Source organism: Buteo buteo, chromosome 5 (assembly GCF_964188355.1).
Source record: "Buteo buteo chromosome 5, bButBut1.hap1.1, whole genome shotgun sequence".
Taxonomy (NCBI): domain Eukaryota; kingdom Metazoa; phylum Chordata; class Aves; order Accipitriformes; family Accipitridae; genus Buteo; species Buteo buteo.
In genome coordinates this window covers 24,693,085-24,718,570 of record NC_134175.1, presented here as the reverse complement: position 1 = coordinate 24,718,570, position 25,486 = coordinate 24,693,085, and the positions used below count along the sequence as shown (strand labels likewise).

General features: G+C 38.5%; 1 protein-coding gene across 6 annotated transcripts in view; it reads left to right on the top strand.

Annotated features, from left to right (window-relative positions):
• The window catches only part of ADAM23 (ADAM metallopeptidase domain 23), an 83,583-nt gene extending 66,218 nt beyond the window's left edge, over positions 1 to 17,365 (top strand). For 2 of the 6 annotated variants that reach the window (XM_075028211.1, XM_075028207.1), the window contains exons 25-26: positions 6,691 to 6,781; positions 14,117 to 17,365. In XM_075028211.1, the coding sequence (XP_074884312.1) occupies positions 6,691 to 6,781; positions 14,117 to 14,165 (140 nt within the window). In that variant the 3' untranslated portion in view covers positions 14,166 to 17,365. Of the gene's footprint in view, positions 1 to 1,316; positions 4,104 to 6,690; positions 6,786 to 9,912; positions 9,968 to 14,116 lie in introns of those variants that run through there. The other 4 variants (XM_075028212.1, XM_075028210.1, XM_075028208.1 and 1 more) reach the window with 4 other exon arrangements.
• Positions 17,366 to 25,486: the final 8,121 nt, after the last annotated feature.

The window sequence follows — 25,486 nt, the reverse complement described above, 5'->3', positions numbered from 1 at the left end:
ACTCCTGTTGGACTTTTCTGGACTTTTCAGACGTTTCCATCATCCATCAGTTGCTTTTGGCTCCATACTGTATTTCAGGATTTAAAAAATTAGTGGTCCTTAATTATGTCAGTATTAATACATGAGTCTTAAATTACTCTAAACTCAGCAACCTACTGTATCCTGTACTAGTAGACCTACACAGCACGCAAGCAGTTTTCAGAAGACAAAGAGTTCTTGCTGTTAGTTTTTGGCTACTCCAGAAACTTTGAATTACTTTAGAGTGTTGGCTAGTAGTTTTGAAATAAGTAGGACTCCATATGGACACAAGATTCTTCCTTTACAATTTCATTTGCAGAATTAGGTCTTTGTTTGACTAGTGGAATAATGTTTGTTTGGTTTTTTTAATATAAAACTTATGTCTCAAGTGTGTATGTGTGTGTGTGTGTGTATTTATGAAACAGGAAAAAAAATGAAACAGTTTCAAAACAGACTTCATTCAGCAAGAAGACTACAAAGTTTTTGTCCCTTGGAAAAGTTCCCATTAGACAGGGAATTCAGCTGCTTGTTTGTGGTCTATTATGACTCAATGAATCTATCAAGCTTTTAATCTTTAACATAAGAAACATATAGATGTTTTTTCTGAAAAGAATTCCCTTAAAAAATAAAAAATAAGGCCTCAATGTCTTAAGAGACACTATCTGAACATACTGAAATTTCCAGGGTGTTACCTGAAGCACATTTCTAGGGTAGGTTTTTCCTTTTAAAAGGTGTTATCTGTCTTTAGGGCATATAGATAGAAAGTCCTATTCATAAATGCAGTAACAAAGGAAAATTTTACTAACTAGTAAAGGAATGAATTAAGAAGTTGTGTGTGTTTGTTTTTTTTTTTCTTTTTCTGCAATGGAACCATTTCCAAACAAACTGTTTTCATTTGCTTAGTGTTATTATGGATACAGTAAGTTTCTGGTGATCGAAAGGAAGCTTTGTTATTGGTGATTTATTTACGTTTTGGCTGTTTTAAATAAGCAGTAGGTTGAGGATGTTCCCTTTTTAAGTAAATAATAGAGTCACAAGCTAAAAGGGATAGTCTCACATTTACAGGAAAACTTCTTGTTGAAATATTTGCAAGCATTCAAAGAAAACCAAATATAGCTCATTTCAGAATTTTTAAAGCTACAGTATTTGGTAAATAAAGGTCTGTTAGGAGGTTTGAACTGTTTATCTGACAATGGATTATAGCATAAAATATTCCTTTGAGGAATTATTTCATGTTTTCATTTCAGACATATATGTGATCATTTCCTTAAAAAATCTTCCCTTTTCCCTCCACACAGTGAGCATGGCCACTAACAGGCTAATAGGTGCAGTGGCAGGGACCATTCTGGCCTTGGGGGTGATTTTTGGAGGCACAGGGTGGGGAATAGAGTAAGCATTTTTCTTAGTTTGAGTTTTATGTTTGGTGCCTAGTGTGTGAGGTAACCGTATGCACCCGAGCCCTCTGTGTATTACCCCCTGTTAGCTTTGTCATGTGGTGACCGTATTTGTCATGTGATTTGACTGTGTCTGTGTCATGTGGTTTGCTCATGCAGTGTTGAACCTTCTCCTGTCTGGGATAATGTGGGGCATAAAACAATAAGTTTGTGAATTTTTACATTGTCACAGTAAAATTAAATGTCTAAATGTTTCCATTACACCAAATTATAAAAATTCTGGGAAAAAAATGGAAGTTCGTGATAATTTTGCAAAATAGACTAAGTAACATGGACTATTTAATAAAATGCAGAAATTGTTTATTACAATCTACGGGGCTTTCAGTCTAATAATCGGTCATGTGATCTAGCTAGGAAGATGAAAGCTGATGATAATAGCATAGACAGTTAGTTTTACAGTAAAGCTGAATGTTCTGTTGCTAGGTTTCTGTTACCTTAAGGCCATAGAATGCTTAAGGATAGAAATTATATATACACAATATGTATGAGCAATTTTTATTGTCTTTTCATAGTTTTAGGAAACTGTAATCTTAAGTGTTAGCCCACTACGTCAATTTTAACAGTGGCTATGATTTATATATGTGTGTGTGTGTTACATATACACATACAAAAATGCCCATATAAGAACACTTTTCATTCTGTGTTCGCTGTGCAAACTACAGAATAAATTGCAGTTACTCTGCTCTTCTGAGGTTTCCAACTTCACTGTGTTTCTAATACTGTGTATTACCTCTGTCGTGTGACAGTGCCATCTCTCTGAAGGGGGAGTCATAACAAGACAGTTTGTGATTTCTAATCAAGCTGTGTGAATGTATTACCTCTGTCGTGTGACAGTGCCATCTCTCTGAAGGGGGAGTCATAACAAGACAGTTTGTGATTTCTAATCAAGCTGTGTGAAAAAGCATTCCTGTACAGTTCTAATTAAGGCTGCATAGGTAGTCTTCTGGTAGGCAGCATTTTGCATGTCTGAGTTTGCAGCCCTAGATGTAACCTTTTTAGCTGTTGCTGAACGGGACTGTTGCATGAAACTCATCTTAGATTCTCAGAAGAGTAGAGACTTCTACACTCACAGAGGACAACTACTAGAAAAACAAATAGGAAGAAGGTAATAGATTATCTGCTTGAGAAAGAGCACATCTGTGTTTTACTGGTGGCTTTTACAGCTGTTTGCTAGAAACTGAAGACTGTGAAGATTGTAAAGGTTTGGGACCCAGATTCTGGAGCAGGATATTTATTTGCCTACAGGTTGAGGACCATTTGCCTTTCCCTTATATTCTGCCTTGTACCCTTCTGTTTTTATCTTCCCTTACTTGCTGTCTCAATCCACTCAGCTCTGACCAACGTCCCTGACCATTTGTTCTTGCTCCTGTATCCTTCTGCTCTAATTCCAGCTTTTCTTCATCTTTCCTCTCTTCTTCTCACTCACTACCTGACTCATTCTTCTTTTTGTTTCTATCCATTCTTCTTTCCTGGATCCCATCAGTCTTTTCTCTGTCCTCTGGTTCCTTCAGATACAAATGTACATACAAGGCAAGCTGTTGCTATTTTTTGTTGCTTGGTTTAAAGAAAGCACATGGGAACACAAAACCCTCTCTGTTCCTAATGCCCTTCAGGCCCTGGTAGCTGTTAACCATCAATGGCTGCAGGGGAGGTGGTGCTATCACAACCTGATGGCAGGTCCTGCCCTTCTTCCTCCTTCCTCACCACTTCACCTGCAAATTGCAAACTTTTCCTCAAAGTGCTGAAATAACTTCAGTTTCTTAATGCTTTATGAACTTAGTAATCATGGGGGACAAAATGGCAGAGTAGGTTTTTTTCCAGATTTCATCCTAAAATGGATACTTAGCTTTGATAACTTAAACCAGAGGATTTGGCTGGCAAAGTGACAGGCAAGAGAAGAAAACATCAAACCACCCCAGTGTGTTGTTACCTGCAGGACAATGTGCAGGAAACTTGCCTCTTCTACAACTAGCAGAGTTTCAAAGCAATGTGTATTAATTCTTGTAGAATCTGTCTGATGATGATGAAGATTTAGGGAATAATCTGAATTCCACTGAAATTACAGGTGTGCTCTGTTTTAACACCTTGAGTAGGATTTGTATCAGGGTCCTAAAAGATGTCTAGAGATGATACGATAGCCATGCCAAAGCAGACAGCGCCTTGCAGGAAAGGGTATTGTGCCAGGCAGTTATGGTGTGGTTAGTTGCAGGAGCTTCCTCCTGATAAATCTCTGTCTGCAGGTTATAGCAGTAGCATGGCAGAAAGAACAAGCATACCAGACGTGTTGCATCTTGTGATAGTCTGGATGGAAAATGACCCCACAGTATGGTGGTTGTTAAAACCTTCCTCTCGCTTTCAGTTTGTATGTCAAGTATCAGAGTCCAGTGGCTAGAGAGGCTTATTTAGCTAAAATATATTGATTTATACTTTTCTTCATAAATGTCACTAACTAAAATGACTCAATGCAAAGTAGGCTTCGTACTGGTAGGAAAATTCTGGTTTATTAGTAATACAGTTTCCTTGATGATGCTTAATAAAACATAAGGTATACATCCTTAAGGTAAGGTATAACATGTAAAAGTAGTCTTGCTGTAAGTACTTTTATGTGCACAATCTGTTATGGTCTTAAAACAACTTACCAATAATCCCCTTAAATCTCTGTATTTTGAAACTGGAATTCATTAATTGGAGAACTCCATTCTGCTAAACGAGTGGTTGCTGTTTAATAATCATAAGTATTCCACCAGCTTTGTTTTTCTATTGAAGTTGGAAATGAGATTATAGTCGTCTTATCAGTGAAATTTTACCTTGAATGTAGCCTTTTCAGCATCTTGTCTTTACTAGGAAAAATAGCTGTTTCTCTCATTCATAGGAACTGCCACTCCCAGCATACTGTGAAACAGTTTTAAAATTATTCCAGATGAATGGACATGCCTTTATCTACAGCCATGTATGATTTACTCTGCTCTTAGGCTCTCTCAAGTAGATAGCCTAACTCTCACAGGCATTTGATTTTCAGGGCTTTTTTTGTGTTAAAAATGAACATCACTTCTTTAGTCACTGACACTTTATAAAATTGGCTCAGATCTGAAAAGTGTTTTTATCAGGACCCACTTATTATTTAACATAATTTCATTAACTTTTCTATTAACTGAACATAATTGCTTTGTATATTACCCTCTTCTGCTTAAATTTTGATTGAATTATTCCATATTTATAGTAAATAAAACCAATATTGATTTTCTGTATTGAAAGAACAAACTGCTGTTTGTTGAATGGATGTGCACTATGAAATAGATTCTCCCCCCTCAAGGTTTAGCAACCAGGGAACATAGTAAGAACGGGGATGTAAAAAAGTGGCGATTTGGTACTTTCTTATCTAAGTTATGATGTTGTTACTATCAGTTAATCATTGTACCTCTTTTGTGGGAAGATAGCATTCTATGGCTAGAAAAAAAATCAGCTTTAGAATTTTTCAAGGCTTCTAAAATTTATTTCAGATTAATTATGTATGTGCTGTGTTTTCAGTCTTCTGTTGTGTGCAATCATTTGGTAAAATCTAGAGTAAGCCATAGATCTGAGTCAGGTACTGTAGCTCATTAGGCTGCTGTTGAAAGCAAGCCTTAATTGGGAATATAATGCCTGTGGAATGGCACTGATTTACCCTCCACCATGCTCACTCCTGCTGATTTGAGCCAGGTGTGACTTTAAAGGTAAGTCCAAATAAGATACATTCTTCCAAACTGTAGAAAATTACCGTTTAATTATTGTTGTCAAATTTGTACACTGCTCATCTGTAAAGCTCACTATATTTCTTTTCATTCCAAATCTTTTATTCATATTCCTCAATAATCTTTGTGTAGGAATTGCAGGAAGCAATTTTTAAAACTTCATTTTCTTTTAGCTAATCTGATCTCCAGAAGCACTGATACGGGAAACACGTAATGAATGTAGTGAAGTTAGGTCACTGCAGTACATTTTAAAGCTTAGGGCACGTACTTATTGTGTCTGGGACTGGGCAGAAGGTTTTGTGATACTGCCCTAACAGCTTAAAACTTTCAGTTGTTGCAGCTGCCCTTGCTCTTTCCTTTGCTGATCTCTGGCTGCTCCCTTTTCTTCCTTGTGTTAGCTGTCTGACAGTTTTCCAAACTCATTTTCAGAATATTTAAAACAGGAAAATTTCAATTGTTGTGTAGAAATGTTGGTTTGGGGAGACTGGGATAGGAGGTAAGAACTGTTTTTTGAAGGCTATTCCTGAATATGTGAATGTTTAAACAAAAACCATCCAATATGCTGCAAAAGAACTGTTGGGTTGGTTTCATTTTGCCTTGAGCTCAGATGCAATTAACTTTACATCAAAGACTGCTTAATAGGAAATTTTTGTACAGAGCAATTAAAATGTTACTCAAGCCTATTGTCAGTTTTCCTCCACCCTGTGTAAATAGAGCACTTAAGGGTCAATTATGAATATCTTATTCAGGTGTTCTCTTGCCCTCTTCAGAAAATTGCACAAAAATATTTTGTGCTGCTTCTTTTTGTTGCTCTTTTTTCCTGCTCCACCCTTCCCTACTTTGTTGTTAAGTAGCTTCTTGAGGATGATGAAGAGATGCTTTGATGTTTGGAAAGCTTAATGGGAATACAGCTTTTATTTCAACTTTGTTCCTTATTATATAATCCTTTGCTTTTGTCAAACAATTGTTTGTAAATTTAGCATTGACGTAACTGTAGGGAGTCTGGACTCTGATTAGCAAGTGGTGCTAGATGCTCTCGGCTCAAATTAAAATATCTACCACCTTTCAGGATCTCCATGAAAAAAGCCAGGCTTTTTTATTTTTATTTTCTTTCTCATTTGCTGTAGTCATAAAACATACAGTATTCATACTTCTTCCTTTAAGATAAGGAATTATTCACAAATATCTTAGTGTCCTCAGCTGATAGTTCATTCACTCGATAATGGAGTAAGTCACAATGGAATTTACTGCCTAACACTAGATTTTTTTCTGTGGTAGATGTCAACATAGCACAATGCAGAGACCAACAGCTTTGTTCATTCTTAGTGTTAAAGAAAAGTAAGTTGGGCTTGCTGAAATTGTCTAGAGACATCACCTTGTGTGCTGTCTATATTCCTTGAATTGTTTGACTACCCTTCAGTTGCTTCACTTAACGTGAGTAAAGTGGTTGCTTCTTATGTCTGTCTTACCATAATCCTTTATCACAGGTCCTAGTGCCACCAATCTTATAATAGGCTCCATCGCTGGTGCCATCCTGGTAGCAGCTATTGTCCTTGGGGGGACAGGATGGGGCTTTAAGTAAGCAATGCCGCATGTCTTCTCTTCAGTGGCTATGGCATTTCTATTTCTTGCTTACATCACTAAGTTTTGAGCTCCTGCTACAAGATTTCTAAGTTAACTCCCCCCTGCAACCCAACTATAACAAACTGCTTTGAAGAGAAAGAATTATGCATGCACTGAACAAGAGGAGGAAACGAATTTGAAACTAGCAGATGTCATCAGGTTGCAAAGTTGAAGAACAATAAAAGAATGAATTTAACTTTCATGAGTTCACCCTAACACTCAGGGAACAAGGTCTCTTTTTCACTTCCAATTAGTAGTGTTGTTCTCAGAAGTTGACTACAATGGTTAAAAACTCCAAAAGAGACATGTCTTGAGGAGTGTTTATTTTGAATGCAGTAGTACTTGCAAACTGATAAACTTTTTTATAATTAAAGACTTCATGTGTAAATGGTAAGTGGTGGCAGTAGCAGAGTAGTTTTCAGTAACAAACAAATGCGTTGACACAGTTGACTCGGAAGTGCTAAAGCTAACTTTTGTTTGTGGTTACTGATTTTTTTTTTTTTAATTACCAATTCACATTTTTTTTTTAAAAAAATCAGGTTTAGAGAGAACACTTTGAAATCTTGAACTGTCTCATGAAAGATGAAAACATTTCTCACCCAATTCTAGTTCCATGTGTTTTATAACTATGAAGTGTAACATGCTAGTCCTTCTGCTTGTGACCGTTAAAGCAACGAGAGAGTCTTGTACAAAGGTATTTAATTCTTGCCTTTTTTTGTAGTGTCAAGTCTACTTACATGCATGTTCCATATTTGGTAAAAAGGATCTAAATTTAGGATCAATGTTTATAACCTTACAAATCATGGAAGCGTTAAGCACAAGTAATTTCTCATGGTATTCAAGTTGCTATTTCTTTTCAATAACATGAATCAAGATTAAGCCATGATACAACAATAAGCCATAATTCCTGAATCAGGTTTTTATAACTCTTCAAAGAATATGTTATGTGGCCTATATTCATATTCCATGTCTGAGTTGAGAAGAAAAACATAATTGTTCCCTAATAGATTAAGGTGGCTAGCAAAGTAGGATATAGTGATCAGGTCATATTTATCTGTTAATTCACTTTCAAAGGTCACCTGAAAATCTTTATTTACTTCTGGTTTAGAGTGTTGTATTTTCCTAGTGTCTGGTGGCCTTAATTACACAGGCATACAGAAGCAAAACATTTCTAAATCTCTTTCAGCCCTGCTGAAAACAGAAGACAGACTTTGCCCTTTCTTCTGGACAAGGCAACTAGTACTTCCTCTTGCACTGCCTGCCTCTGTTGGTGCTTTCAGAAAGACCCAGCACCTGCAGCATTCATTTTTCTCTAGATGCTTGTTCTGAGGGAAGGAACACTCCCTGCGCTTCCCCTTGACACTGGCAAGAGCTGCATGTGTCAGCTGTGGGAGTCAGTGCTCCTCATTTGCTTTAGTAAGAAGAGATTAAATACAAAAGGTGTCAAAACATCTGTCTAAGAATGGATCTTCATAAGCCTTTTTAATTCCTACTGATAGACTGAACCTTGAGCTGTTGTATTTTTTTTTTCATATGGCTTCTTCTCAGGTAAATAAATTAAATCCACTTAGTTGTACAATTAATATCCCTAGGTCAGCCTCCAGTATTTATAGGTTACTACAGCGCAGCTCTAAACAATATCATTTTAATACAGTCCTGTGTCTTTTGCATTGTGTCTCATATGGCTGAGATTTGTATTTTCCATATTTATAAACAGTAAAATAATTTAGTATTTATGCATTTTTCATTCGTTATGTTATTTCATCAAATCTATGTTCAGAGGCAGAAATTCAAATGAGGTGTGTATTTTAGAATATGCAGTGACAGACATGGCCTCACACGTGGTGTTAACACAAGAAGGAATTGGGACTCTTTTCATTTGATGGATTGAAAGATTTTTTCTGTGTAAAGGCCTAGTCTGGGAATAAGGCTTTTTTACAGACTTTCTGTAATACTTGGACATATTCTATAGCATTAACTAATACAAGTACATTTACATTGTTTCTACCATATCCTAATAGATGCAGATTTATTTATTAACTTAAATAAAGCATATAAACAATACATAAAAATTTCAGTTAGTTGCAGAACTGAGTTGGGTTTTTTTCCCTGCACTTTGCTGCAATTAGCTTTTTAAATAAATACAACCAAATTTTCTGCAAGGCTTGCATTAACATTTCTGTTAAAATTTTTGGTTTATTGAGAACAACAATGTACACACATTTAAAGCGATAATATTAGAAACACTGATACTGCAAGTTCCCATGGGAATTAAGCGAGCTAGATTTTGTTGGAAAAAATAAATGTCAAATTATACTTTTGGACCAGTTTTCTGCCATCAGAGACATATGTCTGTTACTTTCCAGACATAGAGTACTCATTCCTAAATAATACGTTTGTATTGCAGAAGGTAATTTGTTGAAAACACAGTACAAGTCATTAAAATATGAAAACTATAGGCAGTTTCTTCCTCTGAATCTTTTTAAGTTGTCTTGTGCTGTAACAACCTTTGCTCTTTGCGTCAGTGCTGCAGCACCGGCTAACATCTGTGCGAGCAGTCTGTCTGCTGACTGGGGACACCTATGCTTGAGAACTTGCATGAACACAGATTTTTAGAAGTCTGAAACAATACAGTATTTACATGATGGTTTATTTCTTCTTTGTGTTCCACATCTCTCAAACTACTCTCACAAGTGTTCAGCTTTGCATCCTGGTGTCATTCGTTTGCCCAAATGTAGAAGCTTGTTATCCCTATAGAGGATATGTCTCTTGAAGCTCTTACTCTTTATTCTGTAGCAGAACCTCAAATACACTGGCCTGGCCTAGCTCACAGCTTGAAGTGCATGTTTCTTCTGGGGGTCAGAGGGGAACTGAAAAGGCTTTTCAGCTTGTATACAAAAGAGGGCTAGCACATGTAGACCCTCTGATACTGTGCTTCAGCTATATCTGGAGGGACAGAGAAGGATAATAAGAGGATTTTAACTTTTCCTTTTTAAGCAAGTAAGTAAGTGATATGCTTAGACTGCAAATATGAGAGAAGGTAGCTAATGCTTTACAAACTGGGAGATGTGATTTCTGTTTCACAGGTTATCAGATGTTCATATGAACATACGGTACTGTGGTGTCAAGTCCATATCAAACGTAAGCTGCAACTAAGCAAACTTTGTTCATGAACTGAGGTGGTGGGGGGTGGGGGTTGGAGGGAAGTGTAAAAGAAGGCTTGATGCAAGTTTGGAGAAACAAAGTCTATAAGAAAACCCAAACCTTCCAGTTTCAAGAGTGAAGCCTAGGTTATTTTTTCTAATCAAGTCAATGGGTAAATAGAACAGGAAAGAAAAAAGTTAACTGACAATTTTAGGGGGTGTAGAGCCTCATTACACATTTCAGGTGGCTTAAAGGCTGTGGGTGGAAACCTTGTTAAGCAGTATATTTTACTTCATCTGAGCCGTGCATAGTACTTTTAACACTGTTGCTGTTTAGACTGCGGTAAGGGAGTCCTGCATATTTCTACCTGAACTCTGCTGGGTAATGTATAGAAGTATGGCATTCATGAAATGTGAAGTTCATTTTGGTGTAGCAAGTTTGTGCAAGAGTTCAGTATACAGAGTTTAATATAGAACCGATATGGGAAGGACATTTTTACCATTAGAGTAGTTCTGTGCATCGGCTGCAGTCGCAGTCTCAGGGGCCTATGCTCACTTTTTTTCCTAGCATATAGTCATTTACTTCTGCAAAGCTACTGCAGTAATATAAGCCAATTAAATGCTTTTGTTGCTGACTTTAACAGTATTAAAGCAATTTTTAGTAATAAAGCAACACTGCTAAGAGGCAATGCTAGTAAAAGAAGTGATGCGTAAATGCACAGGAAAAGCTGCTTCTCACTATATCAGAATGCAAAAGTGGCTGATGGAGAAGAGTTGATTGTAGGCACAATTCTATTTCCAGCTATTGTTTCTTAGCTGAAGAGTTGCAGGGTTTTCTGTCCCTGTTCTAATGGAAGATTAATGGATGGACCAAAGAGTTACCCAGATATAACAGATGCTGAGTTTTTAACTGGTCTGTGCAGATGCGTTTAGACCCCAAAAGTTTCTGCAAGATAAGGCAGTGGAATGCTAGTGGCGCCTTTGTGAGGAAGGAGGTTTCGGTCCCTTACCAGCATTTCCATAAACCATGTATCATGGACCTAAATACAGTCACCACTACACAAACATCAACATTAGAATCAAACTTGAGATATTTTCTCACTTTTTTCCAAACTACTAGAAGAAATGGCAGGTCAATGTCTTATTTTAGGCTGCTAATTTTAGTCCCTCATTTTGTTAATTTGAATTGGTTTTGTAGCAAAAGGTCATTTATTTAAGCTCTTCTTCAGCATTTGAGCCATGCTTTAGGAATGCCTATGAAGACATTAGCTATTTGAAGTGGTTAAAATACTGGGTTTGGATAAATCTTTAACTGCTTAAGTAAAGCTTTGTATTTATGTGATCACAAAGGCATGGATTTGCAAGTAATGTACTGTGTAACCACGTTCCTAATTAGTTGCAAAAAAATTGCAGAGGATTGCAGCAAGGTATTTCTTACATACATGCAGCCTTTTTTAAAACCAGGGTTTTTTTACTGAAGTATTTTTCATTTGTAAAGATGACCATGTTAGAGAGGCAGTGGTGTGTTGCTTTGATTCAGAATCACCTACAATTTTGCTTTTGTTAGAGACAATTTTTCTAGTTGGATTACAGACTGAAAGGCTGACCCTCATTATTTAAAGAGGCACTAAATGCAAAAAAGTAGTTAATGTTCTAAGATCTTCCACATAAAACAACAAAGATCTAGGAAATGGCCTCATTCTCCTATCTGTCCTTCCACAGAGGACCCTTCTGCCTCCTCCCTTATCGTTTTACTGACGCATACTGAAAGGAACCTTGTACTTCTGTAATACATAGCTATTAAGAGGTGCAAATATCCAGAATCTGATACTCACCTAGTTTCCTTTCTTTTTATTGTAATTTTCTTGGGGAAGAGATAGACTTGTTCTATTTGCTGATTTAAGTAAGACTACTGTCTTCATTTTAGTATTAAAATGGTTGGTAATTTGGGATTAAGTTGTTAAAGCAGGTCAGGGAATCAGAATAGAATTCTGGTTCTTGCAGAGTAACACCTGACTGCCTATCTCTTGTGAAGTGCTACGATCGCAGCAGAGAGATGTGGCAGGCTCATGTTAATGCTTTGCGCATGTGTACCGTGTTCCCTTATTGACACTGTACCTGATGTTCCATATTTCAGAGACTATTTCAGACTCTTATGTTAAATGTTTAGTTCTTCACACATTTCTCTCTCACATGACACTCTTAGCAGAATATCCTAAGTGAAGAAAGTCAGTGGTTTGGTTAGTATCTCATTCCTTGAAGTGTGTATATCTGCTGGATAAAACTAGTGCTGGTTTGGACAGATCACAGAATGCAGAGGGCATAGCAGACTTCACCCCATGGCACGGGCACAAGATAAGCTGTCGTACAACCAAATGGTCCTTACTGGAATACTACACTGGTGGAGATCAGGTTAGAAAAGACTCGATAAGGCAAAAGTCAAAAGAGTTTTTTTACAATAGTTGTACTGGGAAGCTAGTATAGCATCTGTCTTCTGTACCTTGTTCCAAGACTTACAAAGTCCATTTCTTTAATTAAAATAAGCTCAGGTAACAGAACGTAATTCAGGGTATGTTCTAATGACTCGTCCTCTTCAAGCAAACTGGAATATGGTACTTTCCCTAGAGTAGGAGGACAAGTTACATCATCTGGATTTTTTACATGCATTGATGATTTGTTTTAAGGGGACTGACTAATTAGTTGCTCATTGGTAGTGTTTGAATTCAAGTATGCTAGACAGTTATTTAAAGTGGGGGAGCCGAGGGGGAAGAGAAGCAGACATGTCCTTTCCCAATGGAACTGGCAGGACAAGCAGATGCAAAGCAGGTTTTAACTCACATTTAACCAAGTTTATATTATATTCATACTTCCTATCATGCAGTTCTGCAAGTTGGCCTGAAAAAATAATTTGCTTGTCTCAAACTTACCTGTAGTACAGAGGAGGATGGGTTGAGATATTGAAGTAATGTCAGCCTAATTCAAAATGTGTATTAGTACAGTACTTCTTGAGGGGAAATGAAAGATGAATACAGCGATCGTTCAGAAACGGAGAATTCTTAAGCATTGACCTTGCAAAAACACAAGCACTGGTACCCGAGATAAAACCAAAACAAAACAAAGGATGCCTAAGAATTACCAGTCTCTGGAGGTTTTCTCAAAAAGAAGTTGCCTTTGCATACATCCATTAGTCTCTTCAACCACCAGGCAAACCTTGTGTATAGTATATTTATAAATATTGTAGCAGTGGTAGTAGTTAGCAGGGCTGCAGGAAATAGAAAATCCTGGGGTTGGTATGTAGCTTTAGGGAATTTACTAATTCCTGTTCTGTATTTTTTGCATGTCGGTTTGGTGGCGGTAGTGGTGCCTATGCCCAATGTTAAAACTAAATGCATGAGCCCCTTGCTTGATGCCCCACATAAAGCCAGATACTGGGGAGGTTGCACCCAACTTTTGTTGTCGCTTCCTAATGTCTTGCTGTTTGACATAGGATATCAGTATCGCAGGAGACTGGATATCGCTGACCAGCTTGCTATCCACTGTTAACATTAAATTCTAATCACACAATTTACAAAACTGTCCAGTCTCCTTCGAATGCAATGTCTTTGCTATATTTTGCACTTTACTAAGAGTCACAGCAGTTACGGTCAATAGTGTGGTAAGAGCTCACAGAGGCACTCGCTTTTTCGTCACAGTGGAATACTGAACTAAACTCTGGTATAGCCAGAGGTGGGCACTTGCTCCGAGAACTCAGGTCTCCATGTGCTTTTATGTATTTCCAGTACTGGCACTTCTGACTCATTCCCTTTAGGTATACGCATGCTTTCTTGGCCTAGTGGACACACATGTTACTGTGAGCTGAAAGTTTCTACAAATTTCGAGCACCACTGGAAGTACTACAGAACTAATTGAATGCTGTGTGCCAGCATGATCTTTAAACTGTGTAAGGAAACGAATACTTGATACTATGCTACAGAAAGCATGCAAACAAATTCCTTAAATTGTTACCCCTCAGAAAAGTTACTTGTTAAAACTGTCTCAGTGTGAGCCTTTTACTTTACTATGACCTTGGCAATGACTTTGTTCCTGTTATATCGAACTAATGTCTTGCATTTTTCACTTTTCGTCTCCTTTTGATGCAACCTGGAAGAAACGTCAAAAAACGAAGGTTCGATCCAAGTCAACAAGGCCCTATCTGAAGAAATGTGATTCAAAAACCTTCTCCTCGCACTGCTGGATTTTGGGTATGATGTCTTTGCTGTAGCTGCACAGGAACTGAATCAGTAAAGAAGAACATGAGAAACAGTAACTATAGACACAATGTTGGGTGTTAGGAGAAGACTGTCCTTTTTGGAGATAAGTTCGAAATACTTCCTCTATTCACCTTTCTCTTGTTAACATTAACTGACAAGTGTTACAAGCACACTGTTTCAAAATCAGGTGGGTTTTTTTCTTTTCTCGAACAAAGGAGGAGACACACAGACCAAGTGCAATAAGAGAACTCTTCCAAAATAATGAAATAGAAGATTTGTTTCCCAGCCTGCTGGCACTCTAACTTCACTTGAGTTCGCATGACTTCCTTTTTCTTATCAAACTCCAGTGGCATGAGGAGCTAATTTTGAAAGGGTAACCTGCATGGCTCACATACAAACAACCAAGCTAGCAAGCTGATCCCAAGCCAAATCTGCAGCCCAATACATGCAAACCACTGGGAAGCCGATACCAGGCTCTGATAGCTTTCCCAGCCACGCAGTGCATTCTGCCGCTGGACTTCAGAGTTCCCTGCTCTGTGAGCTCGCTGTCCACCTTGTTTTGGTCTCCTGGGCCAGGAGTCTTGGGTATGGAAGCTATCGAGTGGTGGATGTAATTCTTCCAAGAAGGAAAAAGTGTAAATATGGAAATAAGATTTTGACGTATCATTTTCACAGATTATATATAAATATATATATATATGAGAGAAAAGGATTTCCATATAAAAAGGTTCTATTCTTTATGTAAATCTATTTTTGATGTTGGGTTTGGTTTTGGGTTTTTTTGCTCCCCTTTTTTTCTGTAGCATGTTGTACAGCAGATGTTCGGGGCTTGCTCAAAAAAGGCAGATAATAGCATGCAGATGCAGGGAGTTCTGACATCAAACAGATGTGATCTAAAGTTTGTATGCTTGAAACCAAAAACAATTAAAATGTATAAATGCATATCTATGTATTGACTGTAAGTCTGGATTACTTTATTTTGGCTGTTATTACAGAAAAATCTGTATATAACATAAGTGACACCCTCTCAAACTAATCGCAGAAGTGCCAAGCTTTTTTTTTTATTATTTTATTTTTTGAAACTATAGCTGATTTTTTTTCCCATCTAGATCCTGTGAAATAATAAGCCTTAAAATACTCAGAAAATGTTAAAAGCTTGGAACAAGTTATTCTTCTCTTGCCTTCTGCGGCTTGCAAAGGTGATCTACATTTCTAACTCACTCCCTGTATCTCTTTGATGCATCTCACTTTTCAATGTATAATGCACAATTAATACTTTGACCCTTGGCTGCTGATAGCTAGTTACCATCACAAAGTGTGCAAAATCCTATGTAATTTTAGGGGGTTTTGTGTTGTGTTTGCTTTTAGATATGCCGTGTGTACAAACATGGGGTTTTGCAGAGAAGTGCTGGGCAGCAGTACTGTTCCCTTAGTAACCAGGCTAGCCTGGGTGCATCTGGCTTGAGAAAGGTATGGAGATGTCTAGTTTAGGCCTTCCTTCAAGTATAGAGCTGTACAGTCTGGCTCATCCTTTTCATCTTAAAACTTTGGTAATTCAGTTTATGTAAGTGAAGTGACCTGAAAATTTCATTTGCTGCATCTGATGCTCAGAATTAAAAACTTCTGTAATTTTAGATTTAATTTAAAGGTTGGGTATTAGTAACAACGGAATTCCAGTTATACTACTTGCTCCACCTGTGTTCAGTGGAAATCCGTTTCCTGAGTTAGCTTTAAGAGCCAAAACATTAAGAAAATGCTGCAGATTTCCTGTGACTTACAAAATCTCACTTCGTTATATTTCGTATTATGATAATGTTCAGTCCAACAGTCTCACAAGAGAACTACAATATATTGTTTTGGTTGACAGTTATTAAAAGGTTTTGAACAGCTTTAACATAATCACATTAACACTTACTACGTTATGAGTTAAAGGTGCTGCACACAGGTAGTCAACATTGATATATATTATAAATCTTATTCTGAAAAATTCCTGGCTGGCTTCAAGCAGAATGAAGTTAGTGACAATACTTTTATGGCAAACCAAAAATACTTGCAACTGTATTATTGACCTCTAAAAGTACTTTGATTGGGAACATAATCCCCAACTTTGTTTATTAGGGTTCTGCTCCCAAAGCAAGTGTAACCCACAACAGAAACACTAGTGGTTACCAAAAATTAAAGTAAAATCAACTGGATAGATGTAACCTACCTGTGTAATAAACCAACGTTTGAGAAGCATTTCACAAACAACATTGTTAGTGTGTGATGTGATGTTCTAAATCAGACCACAGTGGTCCTCAACTACTATGTACATATGTTCAGTGCTGGAGTAACTTTTTTATTTACACCAGCAGTTTCATTGGCTGAATTTGTGCTCCACTCATCAGCCTTTGTGTGTATGTGGAAGAACACATTCGCTTTCTGCCCTGTGTGTACACAGCGCAAGTGACAACACAGCTCAGAGTAGGTACAGGCTGAAATGCTTTCTGTGGTGGTAGACAACTAAAAAACTAGTTTTGGTAGGTGTTGATTTTCTACATCCTGCCTTTGCTCTGCTTTGGGAAGTACATACCCGTTTAGTCTCAATTTGTTCATCACAAAGCATCATCAAAAGAAGACCTGGTCAGCACTGCCTCTGTTTCATTCACTATACATTTGCTCCATTATTTATCTATTCATCTGGACAAGAAACTGTGGTAACTGTATAGCTCGTTCCAGTTTGCTGCATGACATCACCGATTTGATCTGATCCTCCTAAAAGAGAAGTCTGCTAGGCAAATTAACAGCTATATAGGTGCATGTTAACAGAAACAGATTAATTAAGGCTGGAGTTTAACCAATTTTTCTTTACTATGCAAAGATGGGTATTGCACAAACAAATTTAAGACTGATGTCTGAGGAAATGCCATAGAATACTTGAAGTTATGTTTTAAGCTGAATGAGTCATGTTTTATATTCATTATTGCTTCCACTGTTACTCTTCCTTTCAAAAATGATTTGTAATTATTTTTTTAAGTGCACAACTTGATGTTATAAATCAGTTTTTGTCTGAAGTTAATAGTCATGTCTTGTTGGCTGCTAATGAATGGAATTCAATAGTCCTTGTTCTGCATCTTAGCAAGATGAGTATTAAAAATATCATGAACGTGGAATGGAGTAGTTTTTAATTTTCAGTCATTTTTTCTTTATTTATTCTCTCCATTTTATTTAATTTCTGCATTCAAGATATCACCACCTTTATAGTAGCGGAAACTGACTGGAGTTTTCTTTTACTGAAGATCTCTAAAACTGTTCTGTCTGTGAGAGGACGCTGCACACGGGCTTTCCGATGTGTGCAGGACCAGCACCTCAGCACGCCGGGCTGAGCAGACATACAGGAGGAGGGTTGCTGGGCCCGCTGCAGTCCCATCTGCTGCCTTCACTGAACTGAATGAGACCTGTATGCATTGGTTAGTTGAGGGAAGCCTTTTGCAGTTCAAAAGTCTGAATTACATAATTACAAAAGGTCTCAAATGCTGTAATTATTTAAAAAAATATTTTGAAGCCCTCATCATAACCAAATAATACGGTCATTATTTTAATGGATTACTGAATGAAACTCAGTTTCCCTTTTTGTTTTTTTGCTTTCTCCAGCTCCAAACGGGGAAACAAAATACACTGTTGTCTTAGTATCTCCCAAGGTTATGTATGAAACCTTGTTTCTCATTTAGAACTATATAGAGTGAGGGAACACTGTCATTAGTGGATCCACTATCATCCACTTTATTTCCTGTCATTTGGATATAGGAGGATTTTTCTGTAAACTCAGTATGAACATGCAACATTTTGGCTGTAATTATAGTAGTCATTCCTAAAATAGGAGCTAAGCCCTTTGCAGGATATGAATACAAAAGCAGTATATAGATAGATGCGTATCTGCTTTTGATTTTACAAGAAAAATTCTTAAAGTTATTTTTGAAAACTTTCACAATTACAGCACAAAATATGAATAGTGGTCTTGTTGGGGCACTTACTATTAAGAACAAAACCAACACAACAGCAAGTCATGTTGTACAAACCCGAAAAATGCACTTACTACAGATCCCTACCCACAAGAACTGAAAAACTAATTTAACATGAATCATCCATCGGAAATACAATAGAGACTGTTTAAGTGCCCTCAGAAAGCTTGAAGAAAAAAAATTAAATAAGTAACTGGGAATTTTAGTAGGAGTGATGCTCAAACCAGTACTATTGAAAGCAAGAGGTCACAGAAACATTATCTTAAAGCTGCACATACCATAATTCAGTTCAGAGATTTATTGTTCAGAACACAGCAAGCACAGCAGCACATCTTCACATTTTTCTAGGTTTGTTGAAGTTATTTAGCGGAAGTGTGTAATGCAAGAGGACATACGGCCCTCTAGGTAAGTACAAGGACTCCACGTCAGACCAGCACAGACATCCACTTCACATGTATTATTTCTGGGCAACCACAGACTGCTGAAGGTAGCATAATTCAGAATGCTTTAATTTGTAGAAGCCCAGTAACTGAGTGTCAGTCTGTTTGTTCTTGTGAAAATTTTCTTCTAAAAGATCTTAGTTTTGTCATAAATCATGGGACCCTCCTCATCTTTACCACTAGTGGTGTAACAGACCATGCTTTAGCATGGCACTTTCTGAGCCAGTGCAAGAATTTCCCCACCAAAGCTGGTAACTCAAAGCATGAAAGAGCTAACAATGTTTTTTTACCTGCTCTTGCATGCAGGACAAAGCCATGCCCACCATCCATTGTACAACCTAGGGGGAAGCTGCTGCTTTCAGCATTGACCTAACCCATGCCTCAGTCTCCCAGTAGTCATCCCCCCGCCAAAGGCTGGGTTTAGTCTGAAGCACTGGCCCAGGAATTGGTCCTCTTTAGGATAGATGCTGTTACCTGACACTTAACTGTGGAGAGGCAGAAACCGGAACAGATCTACTGATCCAAGTCCAGTTCTCAGACTTCCTAAGCACAACACTGCACCACTTGAAAAAAATTCTCTTAACTGTTCCTACATCACACATTGACAGATTTCCTCAGCCATCAGACCAAATATTATAAGCTTTGAATTTGCTTTTGGGACTGTGAAACAACAGGTTTTCATCTGCACTACCTATGGCTTGAAGTCCTGCAACTACAGAGAGCAGTGCAGGTTATTAAAGCTGTGCTTTTAACTCATGACCAAGGCATGAGCATATGGCACACCCATTACATTACAGACTGGTAACATGCTGTGGTTCCATAACAATCAGTTTTGCCTCTTCTGTGGAAAGGAATTGCCCCCACACAGAAACACGCACTGCTTCTCTGCAGTCTAACCCACAGTGTCCAGCTAAATAATGACACAAGCAAATAGTACTTTTGACTGATTTCCCATCTCCAGCTAAGATGATGACCAGCTTCTTCTCAAGAATGAAAAGCATCTAGATACCTCAAACCTAGTGCTATTTGCATAAGCTTTAATTTAAGAGAAATTAAAAAATGGTAACTTCATGGCAGCTGTGCTAAACTTGCTTCCATATCAACTGCAAGAAGCACTGGGTTAACAACTGACAGATCCAAGTTTCCCCATTTGTCTCCTTTGAAAGTATTTTGTGCATATTCGTGGTTACATGGAAACAAGAATCAATAGCCTTATGCATGTTGCCCTCACACATTAGATCCAAGATACAAATTTGACAATTTGCCTTGGAACAGAATAAGCACTGACCTTATTAATTCAGGACAGTTTTCCATAGATGAGGTCTTTGGACTGTAAAGGTTGAGGTTTAAAATATCTACTATGTATCTCCTCTTTAGAGGGGACTCTTTGATACGCCTGTTACTTAGGATGCTATGGATTCAAAGAACAGTGAAACACTCCTGATCAGCACAGGAAAGCCTTACTGTTCCTAGAAAGGGGCATTTAGTATTCCAGAAAACTGAACATATCAACCTCTAGTGTGTCTTAATCTGGGTGACAGGGCGTCTGGATGCCTTGTGGAGCTGCAGCACAACCAAATAGCTCACAGTACCTGTAACAGCAGAGAGAAACAACCTGCGAGAGAAACAACCCCCTTTTCCCCTCCCAGCTAGCTACCGAGCTGCAGACCTGCTCGAGTGGAAGTCCCCTCACCCAGGGGTTTACAGAAGAAGGTAGCACTAGCAGCACCAACTGATTCTCCTGTGAGCCTGCAGCTTTGACTCACCATGGACAATGTCCCAAGGACCCTCGCACAAAGGCGACGGGAGCTGTGCTGAACGGCACCTTTTGCTGTCAATCTGAAGGAAGAGCCCAGATCATGCTGGCACAATACCCACCCTGCTTTCCACTGGTCAGTGTGCCGAGCTGTGTGGCAGCAGCATTGTGGATACTTAAAGCTCCAACTGTCCATAGCACTTAAATTTGGCAAAGTCTGAATATCAGCCTTAGTGCAGTCACACAAAGTATGCTTCCACTTGTCTCTTCAGATTATGTAAACAGAGATGTTTATCTTCCTAACAAGGACCTCTTCCCAAAACACAATTTATAGCAGTCTAGTTCACTCCAAAACACACCAATAACTATATAAATTAGAGAATGACTGTACAGAACTTGCGCTTTCAAAGAGAAGGCTCAAGTTACTTCCAAAATACAGTCTAAGTCTTCGTACTCCATTCATATATTTATGTAGGCATTTGACATATTCTGACCATCCATTTGCTCCGCAGACCTATTCCCTTGTCAGCATGCCCCGCTCTAAGTAAGGGTGGCACAACAATGAAATCAGACAGATGCGAAGTGCAGAAGCAAGCCTGTTTGCTTTGGAGTCAGTCAGTCTCCCCCATTTCCTTTCAGGCACATCTGAACTCTGTATTGCTATTGCAAGACTTGCTCCATTATGAAGTTACTCTTACAGATATTGTTAACAATAACATAGTTTACAGACAATGCATGCTTGACTAGGATTTCTGTGTAATGAGAAAGCAGTTCCAAGAAACTGAACTATTATAGTGCCCTCCAGCATTCACTGAAAAGCTTCAGGAAATTAAAGATTTTAAGTTCTCCTTTGTTTAATGAGGAGGCCCTGAACTCAAGACTGAAAACTGAAGAAAAAAACCCAATTCCCTTACACAGCAGGATCCAGACTGCATGTTGTTGCATCAGAGGGCTGGACAGGTAGGTAAAAGATTCAGGTCCCATTATATTTTACTTCAGTTTTCCTTCCTGTGATTCAGCTGGGCATTCTTCACTTCAAACATAAGATCTCTGGGACAGGAGCTATCTTACTCAAAGGTGACTTTTAGCACCTAGCCCAGGGAGCTCTGATTTTAGGCAGAGCTGGTTGGCTGATACATTTATGACAACCCTGCACACAGGCATTCAAAACAGTTATAATTCTTCATGAAATGTGCTGCTCTTTAGGCATACCTAATTAAAAATAGAACAGGAGAGGAAGGACCTTGTTAAATCAAACTACAGTCTCTCCAGAAGCTCTGATTTAAAGATAAACTTACTTCCTAGAATTTCCACTCTAGTATCACCTTTGTAGCATCTCCTCTGAGACTAGGATTCAAAGGGTATGTCTGTGAAAGAAAAATGGGGATTTCAAAGGCTGAGTGGTCTGAGCAATTAAAAAAAAAAAAAAATAAAAAAAAAAATCAGTGCTCTATCTGCCTCTATCACACTGTTCCTAACTGAAAATGTATGGGATTTGTCTGGTCTAAGTATACTGAATAACAGAGCTTGTACTACTTCACTTGGAAACATCATTTAAGGAGGCAGATTTCCCTGCCAATAAGTTATGCATGACAACATATCAACACTTCTAATCAGATTTTGCATGGAAACAACCATTTTCGTCTGACAACAGCTGTAGCATTAGTGTATGTATAAGGCATCACATCTCTGGTTTAGTGAGATGCAAGTACTTTATGAGTCCCAAGGGACCCTAGGCCAGAACTAGTAGCAGAACATATAATAAAGCAGATTGTTTGCTGGACTATCCAAGAATCAGCAGGTAACTAACAAAAGCTGAAGACCCCACAAGTCCATCCCTTTCACAGGAGACAGAATATCCTCATTACTCTCCAGAACGTCCTGTAACCCATTTCTTGGCCTGAAATAATTTGCTGCCCCCCCCCCCCCACTTCTTGCAGACTAGTTTCCCCAAACCAGCTTCAGATGTGGATGTGCAGGGTCCCAGCATCAAGTCCTGGCTGCCGGGGTAGTGCCAGTGCTGCAGGGTGAGCGTGACTGTGGCAGGGCTAGCACACTTCCCGGGCTGGCCCACTGGCATAGCACAGAAGCTGCCCCGAGGCAGGCACGCTCAAACACCCTTTTCTCCCGAGGTCTGCAGGAAAGAAACACCCCTAGAGCAAGAAAAGGTAGGAGAGATCACATTACCTACTCACCTGCAAGAAAGAACACACTGTGAAAGTGTTTTACTTCCCCAGAAGATTTGGCTGTAACACACTAGAAGAAATTGATCCCATAATAGGCTTGCTTTCTTAGATATTAATGGCAGTTTTATGAAAGCATGTTTCACTAAACTGTTCTTTTAACCTTGACATACCCAGGGTGACTCTCATTTCTGCCTGGAGTGCCTGAAGGTGAGAAAGATTTCTTTATTGCCTGTGAGTTCTTGTGGAAGGAAGGGGTGGGGGGAAATCAGGAAGAACCAATGACTTTATTCTTGAGCATGGAGATATCAGTGCAACACCCAAATGGCAATGAATCCCTTAATTCAAAAACTAACAGTTGTCTGGATATAAATATCCTGAATGCCATTAAAATTAATCAAAAGCTCTCTAAAAACTGCACTGAATGGTTAAAGGGAGACAACCTGCCCACAGGACATGAACAGTTAACTTTTAGTGTACTATATTAATCACTTTGAGGTTTTTTATTATTTTCTTGGAATGTTTCAGTCAGGTAAAAATGTGGGAGGTTCATAGTCACATTCTTTACAGAGGCCATTTGCATTTATAGCGCCACATGTCACTGAATTACATTTTCAAAAGTATATATTAACTTTCTAACCAATATTGCTTAGTTCGCACTTGTAAAATACCTGCTCCAAATGTATTTAACACAAGCTTTGAGAAGACATTTGCCACAAGAAGTGTTACCTCTTTTCATGAATTAATTTAAATCAGTGTCAATGATGAAGCCACTTCAAACTTCTGACTAATGGCACCTAAATTTACTCTTGGGAAAACACTCCAAATATGCCCCTGGTGACAGAACTGCTTGCATATGATGGCTAGTAGACAAGGAGAGGTAGGAAAACCTCTGTATTAAAGAAAGATGGACCTTTTCTAATAAGGAACTGCAGTTCCTCATACCTTCTAGTGGAAGCACAAACCTGTGGAGATAAAAGAACGCACACTTGACCGGTTTACCCTAAGGCCAAAATATACCAGTGATTTGAAAGGCCTTAATAAACAAGGTCCCTACACACTGCTGAAACAGGATGAGAAGATAGAGGTTTAATTCTTATTGCTACAAGTACTAAGATCTAGAGATCTGCCACACAGTAGGAAAACCATAATAGGAATGCAACCCATTTGATGGCAAGTGGGGAAACAAACAAAACACACTGCATGGCTTGCATGCCACACAAATAATCACCTAACATCAGATGTATCAAGAGGAGATTAAGAACTAGAAAACCTGTAAAAAAAATAGATGGGCTTTGGCCTGGTTTTCTTATATGAAATACTAATGGCAGCACCAGCTCACAGTGAAGATCTGTACACACATCTCTCTGAGTACACAAGCAATTACCAGTAGCAACTGGCAAAACACAATGGTATTCCAGACAAATACCACAAACACTTCCTCATAACTCAAGCTGTGTTCTAAACTTAAGTTTGTCACAAAAGTCTATGTGTTCAAATAATCTAGAAATTAATCAAGAAATTAGACTACATTCTAGGCAGGTTTAAAGGTAGGACTTACAGCAGTGAAAACATTGCCTTTTAAAGTTATAGGCAAGGAGAATAGCTAGATACAGCATGCATCAGGAAAAAAATACCAGAATGCTGCATCTTATAACTGGCTAAGGTTTAGCCAAAGAAGGTGACAAGCCAGAGGCACTAACAAGCACTGTTAGGTGAGATACTGAAGCCCTTTGACAATGGTGGCGTTACATGTTCTCACAGAGCCAAACAACAGATCGCAACCAAGACGGGCTCCTGCTACCTCTTGAAGACAGCTCGAGGTAACTTGGCTTGTTGGACCCGGTAAAAAGGTGGCTAAGGGACAATCTAAAAAGCAACTATAACGATCTAAAAAACAACTATAACTTCCCTTCAAGTAATTGTGAAGATTACAAAGCCAAATTCTTCTTGGTAGAGCCATACAGGGGGCAATAGCCACAAACTAGGAAACTCAAGCTAGATAGTGGGAAAATAATTTCCACCCAAAGTCCAGCCACAGCTAACTTGATCTAGTGTGGGTAATAGACCTGCTTCAAGCAGAAGTTGGAACTACAGACCTCCAGAGGACTGTTTTCACCAGCACTTCTCGAACTCCATTAATTCCAACAAAGCGCAGAAGCACATCCTGGTGGAGTAAAACAACAGAAGCAGAGCACCGCAAAGCTTGCCTAAGTCATTAGGGCCTTGAGACCACTTCCCAGGCAGAGGCCAGAGACATCCCAGGTGTCCACAGGGCTCCAGCTCCTGGCCCAGAAATACACTGGCCTTCTGTTTGTCCCACGTCTTGTCTGTTCACTCCATGGAGATGTTTCAGGTCATCACCAATACCGTATAGCACTGAAGACTTCTATGTTTCAGTAACTACATCTCCCCCAGTTAGAGATTCTCGCCAGTTAGAACTGGTTAAGAGTCACATCACATCCACTGACTTTGCTATTGGCCATTCCAACAGAGAATAGATCCAGAGGACTGTTTAGAGCAGCGTGGGGTCATCAAACACTTTGTGACTGCAGATTCAATCCACCAGAGAAAATAAAATAATAAAAAAAAAAATAAGTGGAAGACTTGACATCAAAAGTGTAAAAAACAATGTTTTGATACCAATATTTTGATACAGACTACTCATCAAGAATTACACAAGCCATCCTGGATGGGGGGTATGGGTGTGATCAAATAATTTGGTGAAGAATTTGTTCCATTTTGCCCATTTCCACTTAAAAAAATCAGTCACCTGCTAATAGGATACAGACTAGTCACTATGCTATATGATTTCCTAGCTAAAATTATTTTTTTTAAATTGATGCTCTACTTTTCAAACAAGTTTTGCATTCAGAGGCTTTCATTG